We start from the raw sequence: 15119 nt of genomic DNA, 5'->3' as shown, positions 1-15119 counted from the left end.
CTAATGACTTGAATGCTGCATCCTCTATTGCATTAGCAGTTACCACACAAGCAGAGAGCTAAATGTCAAAGTGCTTTTCAGGGTAAAACTACAGCCTATTGTGAAGGCTGTGTTGAAAACAACAGGATAAGATAAAAGACATGTCATACATGTTTTAGCCAGGCATCTTTTTTGTGTGTTAAGTACACAGCCACTAACAGCTCCAACATCATTGTGAAGTTTGCGGACGACACTACAGTGGTGGGTCTTATCACCAACGGTGATGAGACGGCTTTCAGGGAGGAGGTCAGCGCCCTGACCCACTGGTGTCAAGACAACCATCTCACCCTCAACGTCGCAAAGACAAAGGAGTTGATAGTGGACTTCCGGAGGTGCAGAGAAGTACACACCCCCATCACCATCAACGGCGCTGCTGTGGAGAGAGTGAGCAGCTTCCGGTTCCTTGGTGTACATCTGGCTGAGGATCTTACGTGGTCAGTACACACAAACAAAACAGTGAAGAAGGCGCAGCAGCGCCTCTTCTTTCTCAGGAGACTGAAAAGATTCGGCATGAGCCCCCGCATCCTCAGGACCTTCTATCACTGTGCCATTGAGAGCATCCTCACTGGATGCATCACCACCTGGTATGGCAACAGCACCGCCTACAACTGCAAAGCTCTCCAGCGAGTAGTGCGGTGCTCTGAACGGATAATTGGAGGTGAGCTTCCCTCCCTCCAAGACATCTACAGGAAGCGGTGCCTGAGGAAAGCGGGGAGGATCATCAAGGACTCCAGTCCCCCCAGCCATCAACTGTTCAGACTGCTTCCATCAGGAAGGAGGTTCTGCAGCATCCGGTCCCGTACCAGCAGACTGAGAGACAGCTTCTTCCACCAGGCCATCAGACTGCTGAACACGTCATAGACACCTCAGCTTCACTACTGGAACTTCAACATTATGCACTCCACACTGTATATAAATGCCACTTGTTTTGCACATATTCAACTCTGTATATTTTATATATTTTATTATTATTATTATTATTATTATTATTATTTTTTTTTTTACTATTTAATTTGTAAAAATGTGTATACACACACACACACACACACACACACACACACACACACACACACACACACACACACACACACACGTGTAGGAAAATATTTAGTATACACATCCAGAAATGCATACACTATTATATATTGTACATATATTTATTAGTTTCAGGTTGGCCATTCTTGTATTTTGCTCGTTTGTGTTGTTGTGTTTGCACATCTCTGTTGCTTGTGGGGCTCGCACACAAGAATTTCACTCGCATGTGCTGTGCCAGTGTGCCTGCACATGTGATGTGACAATAAAAGTGATTTGATTTGATTTGATTTGATTTTTGCGTGAGTGGACCTTTAAACAAACAGTAATTAAGCCATTAACAGGCCAACATTGTCAAAAAAAAAAAAAACCAAAACATAAATACATCTAAAATGTACAATATACAAAGCTGTGCAAAGTAGGCTGGTAGTGATATCCTGTACTGTACAGACAAATGTTGAACTATCAATGCAACATATGCTCACAGCTTTAAAATAAATATATAATCCATTCACTGAGCGCAGTCTTTATCCCACATAACGTCCCGCTCCATATCGTGCCACAGTTTAAACAGGTCAGGCACAAGTGACTTAAAGCTCATTGATCAGCGCGGCTGTCATTCTTAGTTTGACTGTACTGCCCCTTAAAGATCACATTGGCCGTCAGGGACGTCAGTGAAGCAGTGCTCCTGCTGTAATAGGGTACTCGCTTGTTCCAGGTCAGTCCTGTTGGAACCGCCCCACTGATCACAATCTAGATATCCCATTGGCCAAACGGTCATCCATCGACCCATGTACAGAAATATGACGTCGGGATTGGCTCAGGTGGACTTCGGTCACAAAGACAGCTAAAGGTAGTTGGTCAGGGTAGACGTCAATTAACTCTCTATTGTCCGTGGATTGGTGCAACAGCGCGGGCGGATTCCTCCATGGGTTCGGTCTGCAAGGCTCGCGGAGAGCGAATGTCGTCATGAGCGGTGGGTAGGAATTAAAACATTGGTGTTTATATTACATTCTACTTCGTAAAACATTATATTTGCGTTGAAGGGAAAGTACTAATCATGCTGTGGTACAAATAACTATGTTTTAGGGGTGTTCGTGCGGTTGTATGTACCAAAATAAGCAGTGCACTTCCGGCAAAGAGCTCCCTTTTTCTGTAACGTTATCAAAGAGAGTTTGACTTGCTAGCTACGCGTCAGCTAGCCAAAATGCTACTGGAAGCTATGTAGCTGGTCCTTTACTTGTTTCTGCCCCCAAATCGATTTGTCCATTTCCACCACATATGAAACCCCACAGCAATACACCGACATATTTTCATGTTGCACCCATTCCCGTCTCGCCTCATTTATTTTTATCAAAGCAAACCAGCACATATATAAGCTAGTCGATAGACATTTGAGTCTGCCTCAGTTGAGTCAGTAGCACTAGCTAGCTTGGTGGCTAACGTTAGCTGCTGTTGCTCTGCAAGCCAACCTAACAGACTGTGTTGCATGGCGGCGCTATTTTGAGGCCGCACTTTTCCCCCATTTGTGTTATTTGCAGGACTTAAAGTCACACTTGCATAACTGATGGGAAGTTCTGTTCTCTGTTGCTATCACCAATCCAAAATGTGTCAGAATGGAGAGATTAGTGGCTTGCTCAGCAGGCTGAGATATCCCCGAGTGAAAGTCTGTTGCTTTGGTAGTCATGTTCAGACGTTTCGATTAACAGCTGCATTTTATAATGCTTTTACTAGATGAGGCAGGCAGCTCCAACAGAGGAACTCCTTCCTGTTTGTACAGCTGATCACCAGCCACGACACAGAGATGAGTTTATTGTGTGTCAGGCTTAAGTTTACTGTCGACAGATGAGCTGGCAGATACAGACGGCACAGTTTGTAGAAAAGAGGAATTTGTACTTCAGGCATTTCCTCATAACTAGCAAGTTATTGTCTGACGTCGGCATTGTATGGAATGCTTTTTTATGGAATATTATTACACTTGTGGTGTCAGGCACTGGAATGTTGGTGACAGATCCAGTGCATTGGTTTTGGAGTGAGGCTGTCCTAGGTCAGGATGCCTAACTGGAATGAGATCAGGGTGCCTTGCATGTCTGTTTTTTGTTCCTTAGAATTTTTTTTATTTGTATTTTAGTGGCAGGGTGTGTTGTTCTGCAGGGTGATGTCAAAGGTGTGGCCTGTGTTCTTGGTGTGCAACAAAGTTAGTCGAAGTACCCACACGAGTACCAGGAACTAAAGTTTCACTGCAGAACCTTGAATTGTAGCACATAATGGCAGTGCTTTTAATGTTGTTAGTGATGGGTGTATTGCAACATCATTTTCCTCAATAAAAATGTAAGAGAAGTTCAATAAATGATCATTGTAATACTTGTGCATTTTTGTGTTTTACGTGTGTGGACAGAAATGCTGTGCAAAGGGTGAAGACAAGAAAGATCACTGAACTACATAAGTTCTTGAAGAAAGCTGCATTTGCACTCTTACAAAGAAACTAAGTTGTTTCTCTGCAAACTGTGGTGAAGGTACATGCTTTCAAAGACAGGCAACCACAAACCTGTTTCATAATTTATAACACCTGTTAGAGCAGGCAGAGAATAACTAAGCCCCAAACATTACAACTCCAAACAAGTGTTGGTGGCAATGTTATTGCAGTATCTGTGTTAATTTACATATACACACTTGTGCAATCATTTTTTTATCATGATGAAAGGACACCGCTCTAATTCATCTTACTTTGTTTTATACATTTATATAAAATATGGCCATTGGCTTACAAATCTGCATGTTGCAGATCTATGATGATGAATCACTTCTTTATCATCATCCTGTGTATTTGTCACAAATATCGGGACAGCCTGAAGAGTGATCTGTGGCTACCATGTGGTCATATATCTTATCTGCTGGTTGAGTTCAGGTGTTTTCCAGCTTAGATATGTAGCTCAACAGGGGTTAGGGGACAGTACTGGACTACTGTCCCAGTAGTGTTTATCGTTTTACATTTGTCATTATTGTTAATAGATGTTAAAAATGCCTGCGAGTATTTCTGTTCTATAAAATCCCAAATTAAAATATTTGAATCTGTCACAGATCCCTTGGCTTTTAAATTGCATATTTGTGTGTTGTTCTTGAATTTATATAAATTATTAAAAAAAGTGGAGATTGTATCGTGTGCACTAGCTGTGTTGTAGTTCAAGCAGTAATAGATAGTAAAACAGCTTGCATTGCTTTATCCACAGTTCCACAGCAGTTCTGTTTGACAATAACAGCATCGACCTATTTTGGCCATTAGGCTGCTTTGCTTGGCTCTCAAGATTTATCCTGCTCTTAAACTGCTGCTGGGCAGCCTGCCCTAAATGTACTTATGCTAACTGTTGAAATGGAAATATAATATGCTCAATATATTTACTGTCTTTTTCTCGTATAATATTTTTGAGCGCAGTCCAATGTATTTTTTTTTTTGCTCAGAGTATTTGACATGTGGCCAGTAGATTGACATTTGCTGTTAGAACACACACAACCTCTGGCAGACACAACTTGTTAAGTTTATGAAGTACAGGTATCACAGCTCTTTCTCGATTGACTAAATTTTGATCTGGTTAATGACCTAAGTTTATATTAGACTGGATCAAAAACAAGTCAAATAGCAAAAGATGTGCTGCGGTACCTAAAAGAACCGTGTATATTTATCAAAGAGATCAGTAGGTGTCTGCATTATTCCCCACGTACTGGAAAACTTTAAAGCTTCAGTTCCGTACACTGCTTTGCATTAGTGGTAACTGTTTTTCAGAGCAGGCTTTAGAGATCGTCTGCATTGTTTATGTTATTTATTTTGGCCAGTTAGCTCTTTGTGGTATATTCCATCACAGTGGAAATTTTGTATTCCTTTATAATTCTGTTATTGATGCAGTTTAATGTGTGTGAATATACAAAATCTCCACTAAGTTACCGAGAAAATTGAATAAATGACCTATTTAAATTTAATATGTGGAATAGATGTGGAGTAGATTCTGGACAAAAATAGAGAAAACATAGAAACCTTTGAAGGAAAAGCATTTGTTTCCCATCTCTGTCACTGGTAAATGTGGCTGACTCATGCAAATTGCAATTATGGTGATTTAACAACAACAATAACAACATGATATATTGACTCTTGACAGATAGCTTCTAATGACTCTGCTAATAACATGCGTGAGTTGAATATTTTTAATATCGTCAACATATTGGAGGGAAAATATTTTCTCGAAACCTCAAAAAACAAACAAACAAACAAAAAAGCACAACTCTGTCATTCCTGAATCCTTTAAGAGATGTGAGTCATATAAATATCCCACATGTTTGGTGAAAATGAAAGTGTCAGCATGCAAATGAATGCGTTAATTAGCGCAGTTAATGGCATCATTTGTGTAATTGATGACATTTAATGATCATATAGCAGTTTAAGTGAGATACTGCATGGCTTGTCCTTCACAGAGCTCTTCTGTTTTGTTGCAATGTCCTGTGATACCCTTGAATAGCTTAACCATTGCAGGCAGCCTGAAATCTCTCTGCTGTGCGTTTTTTCAGAACAACAGGACAGTATGGCTACCACTGTCGCTGTCAGTCCCAGCGAATACCTTCAGCCCTCCTCTGCTTCAACACAAGTGAGTAGCAGCCACAAGCCTCGGCTGTGCACGCATGTTGCACTGTTGCAATCTCTTCTCTTACTGTTGCTCTTAACATCTGTTGTGTTCATATTGCTGCCATATCTTTGTGCTAATATACACTGTGTGTTTATTTTTCTGTAGAATTCCTTTGATGTTTAGTGCATTGTAAGCATTGAGTGTTTTTTAACCCTCAATTGCAAATCGCTGATGGAGTACTGTTGTTACCCTGCCTGGCGGGCAGTGTGGACACCTAAGTTTGTGAATGCGATAACTTGAGTGAATACCATAGGTGCATCTACTAAAAATCTCGGTGGTTAAGTTTTCTGAAAATCTTGTGAATGCAATAACTCGAGAACAAGGCCGCGTAGAATTTTGAAATTAACATACATACAAAAACGACACTGTGTAAGTTAAGATGTCATGATAAGTTTATTGTCAAATTTAAAACTGCTTTGACTGGAAAAAACCCCCCAGAGACATTTAAACAAATGATAAAGAACCAGTCAACTGTTCTAACTTACCGCTGTTATCTGGACCCTTACGCCCACTAATTATGGATTATGGCAGCATTATCATTACTTTCTCAGATGAGGTTAGATCCAGATTCGGTGCTCTTGCACTAGTTTAGTTTGGAAATGGAAAAGCGGCCCTCACTTCTCTATGTGCCAGGATAGAGCTGATGTGCTATATTTTTCTAACAAAAACAATATATTCTATAAATTCAGTCACTGTTTTGCTTCGATGTTGATCAATATCTGAGAGACACAACTGCACAATTGGGAATTTAAATACTAATGACATCGCTTTGTGTCTTGCACCACTAGTCACTAAACCTTTTTCACTTTTGTTGTATCAACCTTCTTAGTCCCAACTTAAACCCGTTTGTTGCCTCAAATACATGAAGCGGTCCAGTGTATATAAAGTGTGCTGAAGATGGCATTAATGTAGAATGCTTCCCTGTCCTGCAGCTTGATGATCACACATTTGGACCAAAGAGGGGCACAAAGGCATCGCAGGTGGAAACTCCTACACCTACTACACCACTTAATCGCTACTGATTATGATTCTTAATGTGTAGTTGTAGGCCTACCTGTTGGGTTGTGTTAACTTGTTTTGTTTTAGCTTTTGATCTGACTACTACCTCATCCTATCGTTCCCTTAGTGCTGAATTCTTCTTGTTCAGGCTGGTTTTAATGCAGGCTTGGACTATGTTTCTGTCTTCCCACAGGACACTCAGCCCTCTCCTTTGGCTCTGCTGGCTGCCACCTGCAGTAAAATCGGCCCTCCTGCTGCTCAGGCTCCTGTCACCTCTCCGCCAGCGCAGCCACAACCTCGCCGGCTCCTTCCTATAAAGCCAGCTCCAATAGCGCCAGCTCCACCGAAAAACCTTGGTTTCCTTTCAACAAAGGGCAATGTGATCCAGCTACCTGCTGGCCTGGGCTCCACAGCTCCTGGCAGCCCCATCGTCCTTACTATCCAGCAGAGTCCTGCTTGTACCGGCACCTCGGCCACTCCTGGCATCCAGTATCAGGTGGTGCCGCAGATCCAGGGTGCACAAACCATTCAAGTGATGCCACAGGGAGGTCAGATCCAGCTCATACCCGGTACCAACCAGGCCATCATTACCACTCCCATGACCATGCCGGCTCCGGCTGCAGCCACTGCTCCTGTCACGCCACAGAAGACCGTAGCCATCAAGCCCTCCCTCAAGGTGCGGAAGCCAAACAATACAGCTACAAACGTTGTGCAGCTGCCCAGTGGACTTACAATTCCCCTCAACGTGGCTACAGGGGAAGTGGGTGGGACACAAATCATCACAGAGACAGCTGCAGCCCCTCCCACTCCTGGAAAGGCACGACGAGGGAGGAAAAAAAAGGCAGTACTGGCTGCTGAGCCTCCACCGCCGCCTCCAGCACAGGCTGCCTCTCCAACCCCAGAGCAGATGGAGACCATCCTAATAGAAGCTGGTGATAACATCATACAGGTACCCCTATTTGTTATTGTTTCTGGTACTGAAAAGCATAAACAAAGGCACGATTTATTTGTTTTAAGTTAATCTTCAAACAGACTTAATGGTCCCCTTCTAAATATGTGTTCTCTTTGAACTGTCAGTGTTTTATTTAAAGTTTGTCAAATTATAACATTACGCAGACACAAGTTTGACATGTAAGCTAGTCTCGGCATCTACTCTCACTGCTCTTAGTCTAGCATTTACTGCATGTTAAGTAGAAGTCCCCAAATGCCATATATATTTAATTAATTATCAGTTATTTTATTTTTTAATTCTCTCTTTTTTGTTGAAAATAAGTGTAACTGATTCTGTTTTATCACAGAGTATACTTCTTAAGGTTTGTGCTCCTGTAATACAAGCCGGGCTTGAGCACTGGGACTTTTTGATCTTAATAAAAATGTATGTATGCTAATGAATGTTAATAACCTGCTGTTCCTGTTATCATTTTTTTGTGAGGAGTCAAAAAAGAAGAAAAAAAACCAGGAAACTGTCAACTGTTTTACATCTTCAGAAGCGTCTGCTTCCTAATTAGCCTCAGGACAGTTTCAGTTTTGGGCAGGCAGTTGTTTTATGGTACAAAGCTTGTTTCTTTTTTTGTTTTTGTTTTTTTAAATTTGTGATGTGTTCTTCTGCCACCAAATGGTTAAAACAAAAAGTCTTTTTAGTGTTACAACCACTTTTTGTTTTTCACGCTCAAAAGGTTCCCTGTGACATAAATATACTACCAAAGCGAGTAAATGTGTGTGCAGTTCAGATTGATAAAATCCGCAGTTAAACAGAAACCACAATATTGTTATCGAGTTTGAAATTCTACTTTGAAACACTCAACCCAGTCTATAGCTAACTGTTAAATGAATGTTTAGCCTTTCAGTGTGGTCAAAACATTGAAGATGTTGGCTAAAGCCTACGTATGAGGATTACTGGTCAGCTTCTTCTCTCTATATTCACAGGCAGGGAACAATTTACTGATTGTGCAAAGTCCTGGGCAACCTGCTATGGTGCAACAGGTCCAGCTGGTCCAGCCCAAACCAGATTCTCAGGTGGTTCAGATCCCACAACAGGCTTTGAAGGTGGTACAGGCTGCCTCTGCTACGTTGCCACCCGTCCCGCAGAGACAGTCTGTCTCCTCGAATCTGCAGGTCACTCCAACAGAAACATCACCAACGCAGGTATCTGTTCAGGCTTATTGTTTCTTTAACTCTTAATATTTTTAGTCTGTTGTGTCAGGAAAGGCATCCAGTGTAAAATTCTGCTAAATCAATATCTAGCACTACCTGCTGAGGTAACTCCTTGTAAATAAGGAAGCAGCTGAAAATGACTTCTTCTGTTTATTATGAATACCTCAGGAACGGTAGCAAAGGACCACGTGACATTTTTACAACTAAGCTAGCAACATGTCAAAGTCATATATAAGATAATATAACAGTTTAACTAGGAATTAGTTTAACATTTTAAGTAAACTTAGTGATATTTTTTTCCCCAGATTCTCTTTAAAACAGCATCAGGTGAATGGCAATCGGTTCAGCTTCAGGACTCCATGACAACAACAACCCCTGCCACCACAGTTGCCCCTACCACCACTGTCGCACCACCAGCTGGCTCCAAGAGAACACAAGCTACCGGAGGACGAAAGGAGCGGACCTTGGCAAAAATTGCCCCTGCAGGTGGAATGATACAATTGAACACATCGCAGCTCACCTCAGCAGCACAAGCAGTGCAGACCATCAGCATCAACGGGGTCCAAGTTCAGGGAGTTCCTGTTACCATCACCAATGCAGGCGGTGAGCTGATGCTAGATGCTTTGGGTTTGTTTGTTTTTTTTTCTTCAAGCTTTCCACTGGCTGTTTATAGAGCCAATGTTATTGTCTAGTACTACTGATAAATACACTGGGGTGTTTATGCAGCGCATGCATGGTGTGCAGCACACTGGGGGGGGGACCCCACCACCCTCATTTCCCATTTTGAGGAAATGCAGTGGTGGAAGAACTTGGATTGGAGTTGAAGTTTGAAGTAATTGTAATTTTTGTGTTAAACGAATAGAACACCATCTGCAGTTGTTGTTTTACTGGATACTCGCCTCTCTCTTAAGTTCTGTTGCTGCTTACCAGCAGTCCCTAGCCATTTCTGTTTTGTGCAAGAGGTGGACCAGTTTACAGACATGTGAAAAATAATATTTTCAACGAACTTTATGCAGTCTTGTGAAAAAATGAAGTAAACCCTTTCCTGCTCGCATGGCAGTTTAGAAGGTAAGTAGCAGCCGAGTGCTACACAACACAGCACATCAGCACAGACACCTCATAAAAACTGTCAAGCGTGGGAGCAGAGGCTTGTTTTGCAACCACAGGATCTGGATGCCCTGCAGTCATTGAGTCAACCATGAGCAGTCAACCCAAGCACACCAGCAAATCTCCAACAAAATAGATGTAAAAGAAATGATTCAAAGTGTTCCAGAGGCTCCGTAAAAGTCCAGATCTCATCCTGATTAAAATGCTGTGGTCAGACTTTAAGAGAGCTTAGTGTAAATTCACGTCCACGAACCTCAACGAAGCAACCTTGTAAAGAAGCGTCGGTCAGACTCGTCCATAACAATGTGAGAGGCTGATAGTTATACAGAAAACAATTACTTCATGTTATTGCTGCTAAAGACATTCACTGAGAATAGAAGCACTGCTCCTCCACATTGAAAAATGATTTGACCGTCTGATGAGGATGCTTTATCGATGCCTCTGAAGTGGGGTGTTTTGGGCATCTCCTACTGGAAAGAGGCCTCAGGTCAGACCCAGGTCTGGTGTTAAAGATAGCAGACCTGGGTCTGAGAGAGTTTATATCTGTTGGCTGGCTTGGGGATGACTCTTTGTCTGTCCAGATGAAGAAGAGATGGCTGGGGTGAGGGAAGTCTGCTGCCCCTCCAACCCAAACCCAGATAAGCAGTCAAACGGATGGATAAAATAACTTTATCAGTTGTCAGTTATTTATGTTAATAAAGAATAATGTTGACCTTTTCCTCAGTCAAAGAGCAAAAGCAGCTGAAAGTTTGCAATGTGTTTAAAAACTCTAAAACAAAAATGAAATTTTATTTTGCAACATATAGCTTTCGCATCTTAATTTATTGTTGATTAGAATTTCAGTTCACTGATGGCAGTAAACTGAATTATCCAGCTCCTGCAGAAGCCCTGCTGTTTGTCTTACAATGAGTCTCTGCGTTTGTTAGGCCAGCAGCACCTAACGGTGCAGACCATGCAGGGTGGAGGGCTCCAGCTGGCCGCAGCACAGGGCCAGCCTGCTATTCAGGTAGACCAGACCCTCACCCTGGAGTTGCCTGGCCAGCCAGGAGAAAAGAAACGACGCATGGCCTGCACTTGCCCCAACTGTAAAGATGCAGACAAGAGGTGAGTCTGTCAAAGGATGGGTTGGGATCAGTTCTACATTTTGGGAAGTTCATATTATACTTTTTTAGCACTCAGACTATTAAAACTCTCATACTGATAAAGGGTTTGAATTTTGTTCACTGTTTAGACCCAGTGAGGTGGGAAAGAGGAAACACATCTGCCACGTCCCTGGCTGTGAAAAGACTTTTAGGAAAACATCTCTGCTCAGAGCTCATGTCCGGCTGCACACTGGTGAAAGACCCTTCGTCTGCAACTGGGTTTTCTGTGGGAAACGTTTCACGCGCAGTGACGAGCTGCAGAGGCACGCCAGGACGCACACAGGTGCTCTGGACACAAACAAACAGAATCATCAAATCACTCTGTATTAAACTTCACTTCACATACAGAGGAAAAATAGGCACACAGAGTTGCTAAATACACTCCAGACATTTTTACAAATTATGTTTTTAAAAACACCTATTGTTTCTTCATTATTGAACGTGCATTAAAAATATTACTCAATACATTTTTTTTCCCTCCCACAGGAGACAAGCGCTTTGAGTGCAGCCAGTGTCAGAAACGCTTCATGCGGAGCGACCACCTGACAAAGCATTACAAGACTCACATAAACACCAAGAACTTGTGAGCAGACGGTATACAGATACAAAAACTCAGAAAGTAACTGTGTTACAGGAAGGATGGGCAGTGGAGATGAGACCAAGGGATTGTGCTTGTGACTTATCCCACAATGGGAAACTCTCCAGAATGAAATGCTTGATTCCCTGTCACTCTTCAAGGACACTGTGTAGCGTGGTGTACAAAGGAACCCTTCCTGGTGGACTTCAAACTTTCAGCAAATTTATTGACCATTTTTTAAACATTTTTTTCCCCATTTGGTCTGAACATGTGGACAGATTACTGTGACTGAATTTGTAAGGTAAAAATGCTTTAGATTTAAATGCTTAACTCTGCTAGATTATTTATGAACTCCTCTACTTCTCTGGCGGAAGAACATATACAGATTTTTTTTATTTTTTACTTTTAGAAAACCCAACATCATCAGTCTCTTTTATATTGTTTTTTCTTCTACCACAAAAACCTTCATACTCTTTATTACAGAATATTAAGAAATTTCAGAAATTGAGGGTGAGCCCCCCCCCAGTAATGTAAAAATAAATCACAAAAAACCAAACAGACCACAATTAAGGAAGTGCTGGAGCTATAACAGTATATCATTTCTGTGAGCTCTGGTAGGTCCCTGGTTACCAGTAGTGATCTAAATGCAGCAATATGATGCGATCTGCAAAGTTGGCTAATGTTGGGAATTGTGTTGGGAAATTGATTGTTTAAATTTAAGGAAGGGTAATTAATTAGAAAATATAATACTCCAAGAATTAGTCCTTGTGGAACACCAAAGTAAAGAGGATGGAGTTTTGTAAACCATGAAACGGATAAAGGAAAAGCAGAATCTAACCTCTTTAAGCCACAAAGAGGAAGCTGTTGCTAAAGATGTGGAGGAAACATATTAAGTATCTTAAAATTCAACAATGAAAATTTACACACTGCTCATGGTGGCTCCAGGTGTTTCCTCTGTTGAGTTGAGACAGTTGGTGCTCTTTTATCATGAGTTGTGTGTAATAGATGAAATGTTTGAGAGTGTACCATTGTTCTTTTCAAGTTTATCAGGAAAATGTCTGATAGTTATGTATTTATACTACCTAAAATTCTCTACCTTTACACAGGCACTGCAAGAAGTTTCAAATATCAGGAAAATTAAATAAAATTGTTAAAGGCTGGTGAGATGGCCCAGAAATGCATAGAAAGACTTTTGCTGATGAGCTAAGTTTTACTGAGTTTAGACGCTAAAGATTTAATTTGGTGAAATATTAGCAGTAAGAAGAGTTGATAACTCAAATGCAAAACATGCTCTTGCATCTGTGGTCCACACTTTGTTTCTACATAGTTGGTTATTTACCATGTATAACAAGACATGTACACTTACTTCTAGGGCTGTGTATCAGATTGCCATTTATTTTTGTATAGCTCCTGAAGTTTAGCCATCCAGTCATTAATCACATTAGTTCCAAGTCAAACCAGTCTTAGTTTTAGATTGATTTTATTTGAGTTCTTAAATGGTTGCATGTTCATAGTTGACAACTAACTTTGACAAACTTAATGATTTCTGCTTCTTTTATTACCTGTTTATAACCTGAATAGTTCAAGTTTCATCGTGGCAGGAAACATGTTCACCCTTCTCAAACTAAAGAACCTAAAAATTTGGTACCTCCAACACTTTCTCCTAGTTTACTCATTTAAAAAACGAACAAAACTACACTTTAGTCTTTCTTTCATTGTTCAGATTTGATGAATTGTAGCCTATGCATTGCTGTATATAAGATCAGACTTTTAATTATTTGGCCTGACTTGACAATCATGTCACAAGATGCAAAAAAACAGGAAAAAATAAAGCTTTCTCAGGCCTTCTATGAGTTACACAATGTTTTCCAGCTATATGATGGCTTTAATTCTAAATTAACACTTAAGATGTTTTTGTGATGTACAGATGACCAGCATTAGCCCTGCTGCACAGTACTGATATAACTTTCTTTAATCTCATTTGTTTTACAGAAAATGTACATTTGCTCAGTGATTTTGATGTTATGAAGATAAGCTGACCGTTTTCTAACAAGTCAGCAGTGAGTTTGAAGCCTGAAATTGCCGGGGAGTTATTTAAAGAAGTACATTAAGTCATTGCTTAACAAGTTTTTTTTTGGTCAAATTATCCAGCAGAGCAGCTTCACAGTGAGGTTTGTTTCTGGTAGATGGTGCAGGCTTGCTACAGGTTGTGCAAAGCAGAGAAATTTGACCAAAAAAGCTCAAGTCCGATTTGTTTTCAAAGCACTTTGAACAAAGTGCTTTAAAAAGGTGACGTTGAGAGAGAGAGAGACAGAGGCTGCTCATATTTATGTTTGTATTTCATGAGTGAATATGTAAATAAAACGTGTCTGTCAGACACGGTAAATGTAGGATATTAAAAATTGGTAAGCTGCATAGTTTTGTGGTTGGCGTAGCCAGCCTTGAAGGAAGTGGACTTTGTACAGTGTTTTAAGGAAAAAAACATATATATGTGACATTGTATAGCTTCATTCCTGCTTTGTATAAGACTTCTAGATCTTTTTTCTATGAATTAAAGATGCCTTAGACAGCTGCACCCAGTATTTAAAGATGTTTTTTTTCTTTCTAATTCCAGGTAACAACATTTGTAAAATTTTGTTTTGTGTTTTTAACTTATGTTACATGCTAATGTCATGTGCACTGATTAAACTCCCAGGTTCCAAAATTTGTAAATTTAATGTTGATTGTAATTAAATATGTGTTTTTTCCCCTGAATGAAGTCATTTCTGTTGCTTGGTTTCTGTGAATGAAATGCTTCTTCTCCAAGCCTATATGTCATAAAGTGTTCTACAAACCTTTTTTTGTGTATATCAGGAGAACCAAGAGAACCAGCAATTAATTTTCTAAGTTGTATAAAGGTGCTAAAACATAGTTTGCTCCTTTTCTACCATCACCCCCCCTCAATAAAGAACTCATACCTTATCAACTGCGTCACTCTTTTTAACTTTCATTTTGGGACTAATAATAGATTAATTATATTCATACTTAATGTGATTATTGTTTGTCAGGAATAGAAGGATAATCGTGGTCTTTGTGTAAATAAATCACAACCAAGCACATATTTTTTTATGCCTGGTAGGCTGTAACAGCCTTATTTGGATAATTAAGCCTTATAGAAGCATCATTACTGATTTTAGTGCCATAACAATTTAAAAAAAAAAAATTTTTAAAGAAATTCTATATCATAACATGAGAACACTCTACTAATGGTCAAGTCAAATAAGTTTATACACAGATTTCTTAAGATTGATCTATATTTCTGTTTTGAAAAAAACATTTAATGACTTTGAAATCCGGGTTTGTTGTTGCTCCCATGAGTTTTTGAATTATTGTTAATATTATTTTATTATTAGTCAT

At 40.3% G+C, this 15119-nt stretch overlaps 1 protein-coding gene across 2 annotated transcripts; it reads left to right on the top strand.

The window, feature by feature from the left end:
• The first annotated feature begins 2009 nt into the window (after window positions 1–2009).
• Window positions 2010–14331, top strand: sp2 (sp2 transcription factor). Of its 2 annotated transcripts, XM_085355458.1 has the most exons (9): window positions 2010–2047; window positions 5629–5705; window positions 6677–6724; window positions 6937–7692; window positions 8670–8888; window positions 9203–9500; window positions 10931–11108; window positions 11236–11429; window positions 11633–14331. In XM_085355458.1, exons 1-9 carry the CDS (start codon window positions 2041–2043, stop codon window positions 11731–11733), a joined length of 1878 nt encoding a protein of 625 aa, XP_085211584.1. In that variant the 5' UTR covers window positions 2010–2040; the 3' UTR covers window positions 11734–14331. The 2 variants fall into 2 exon arrangements, with proteins under 2 accessions (XP_085211584.1, XP_085211583.1); XM_085355457.1 differs by lacking the exon at window positions 6677–6724.
• Window positions 14332–15119: the final 788 nt, after the last annotated feature.

This window comes from Diplotaxodon limnothrissa, linkage group LG6 (assembly GCF_057381915.1).
Source record: "Diplotaxodon limnothrissa isolate DT_005_m linkage group LG6, D_limnothrissa_male_GT1.1, whole genome shotgun sequence".
Classification (NCBI taxonomy): Eukaryota; Metazoa; Chordata; class Actinopteri; order Cichliformes; family Cichlidae; genus Diplotaxodon; species Diplotaxodon limnothrissa.
This window is presented reverse-complemented; position numbering and strand designations above follow the sequence as displayed.

Bases quoted from the DNA above. Each gene is read 5' to 3' on its own strand.
- sp2 (XM_085355458.1), top strand. The intron at 8,889-9,202 runs GTATCTGTTCAG...TTTTTTCCCCAG, and splicing joins CAGAAACATCACCAACGCAG to ATTCTCTTTAAAACAGCATC. The intron at 11,430-11,632 runs GTGCTCTGGACA...TCCCTCCCACAG, and splicing joins GCACGCCAGGACGCACACAG to GAGACAAGCGCTTTGAGTGC.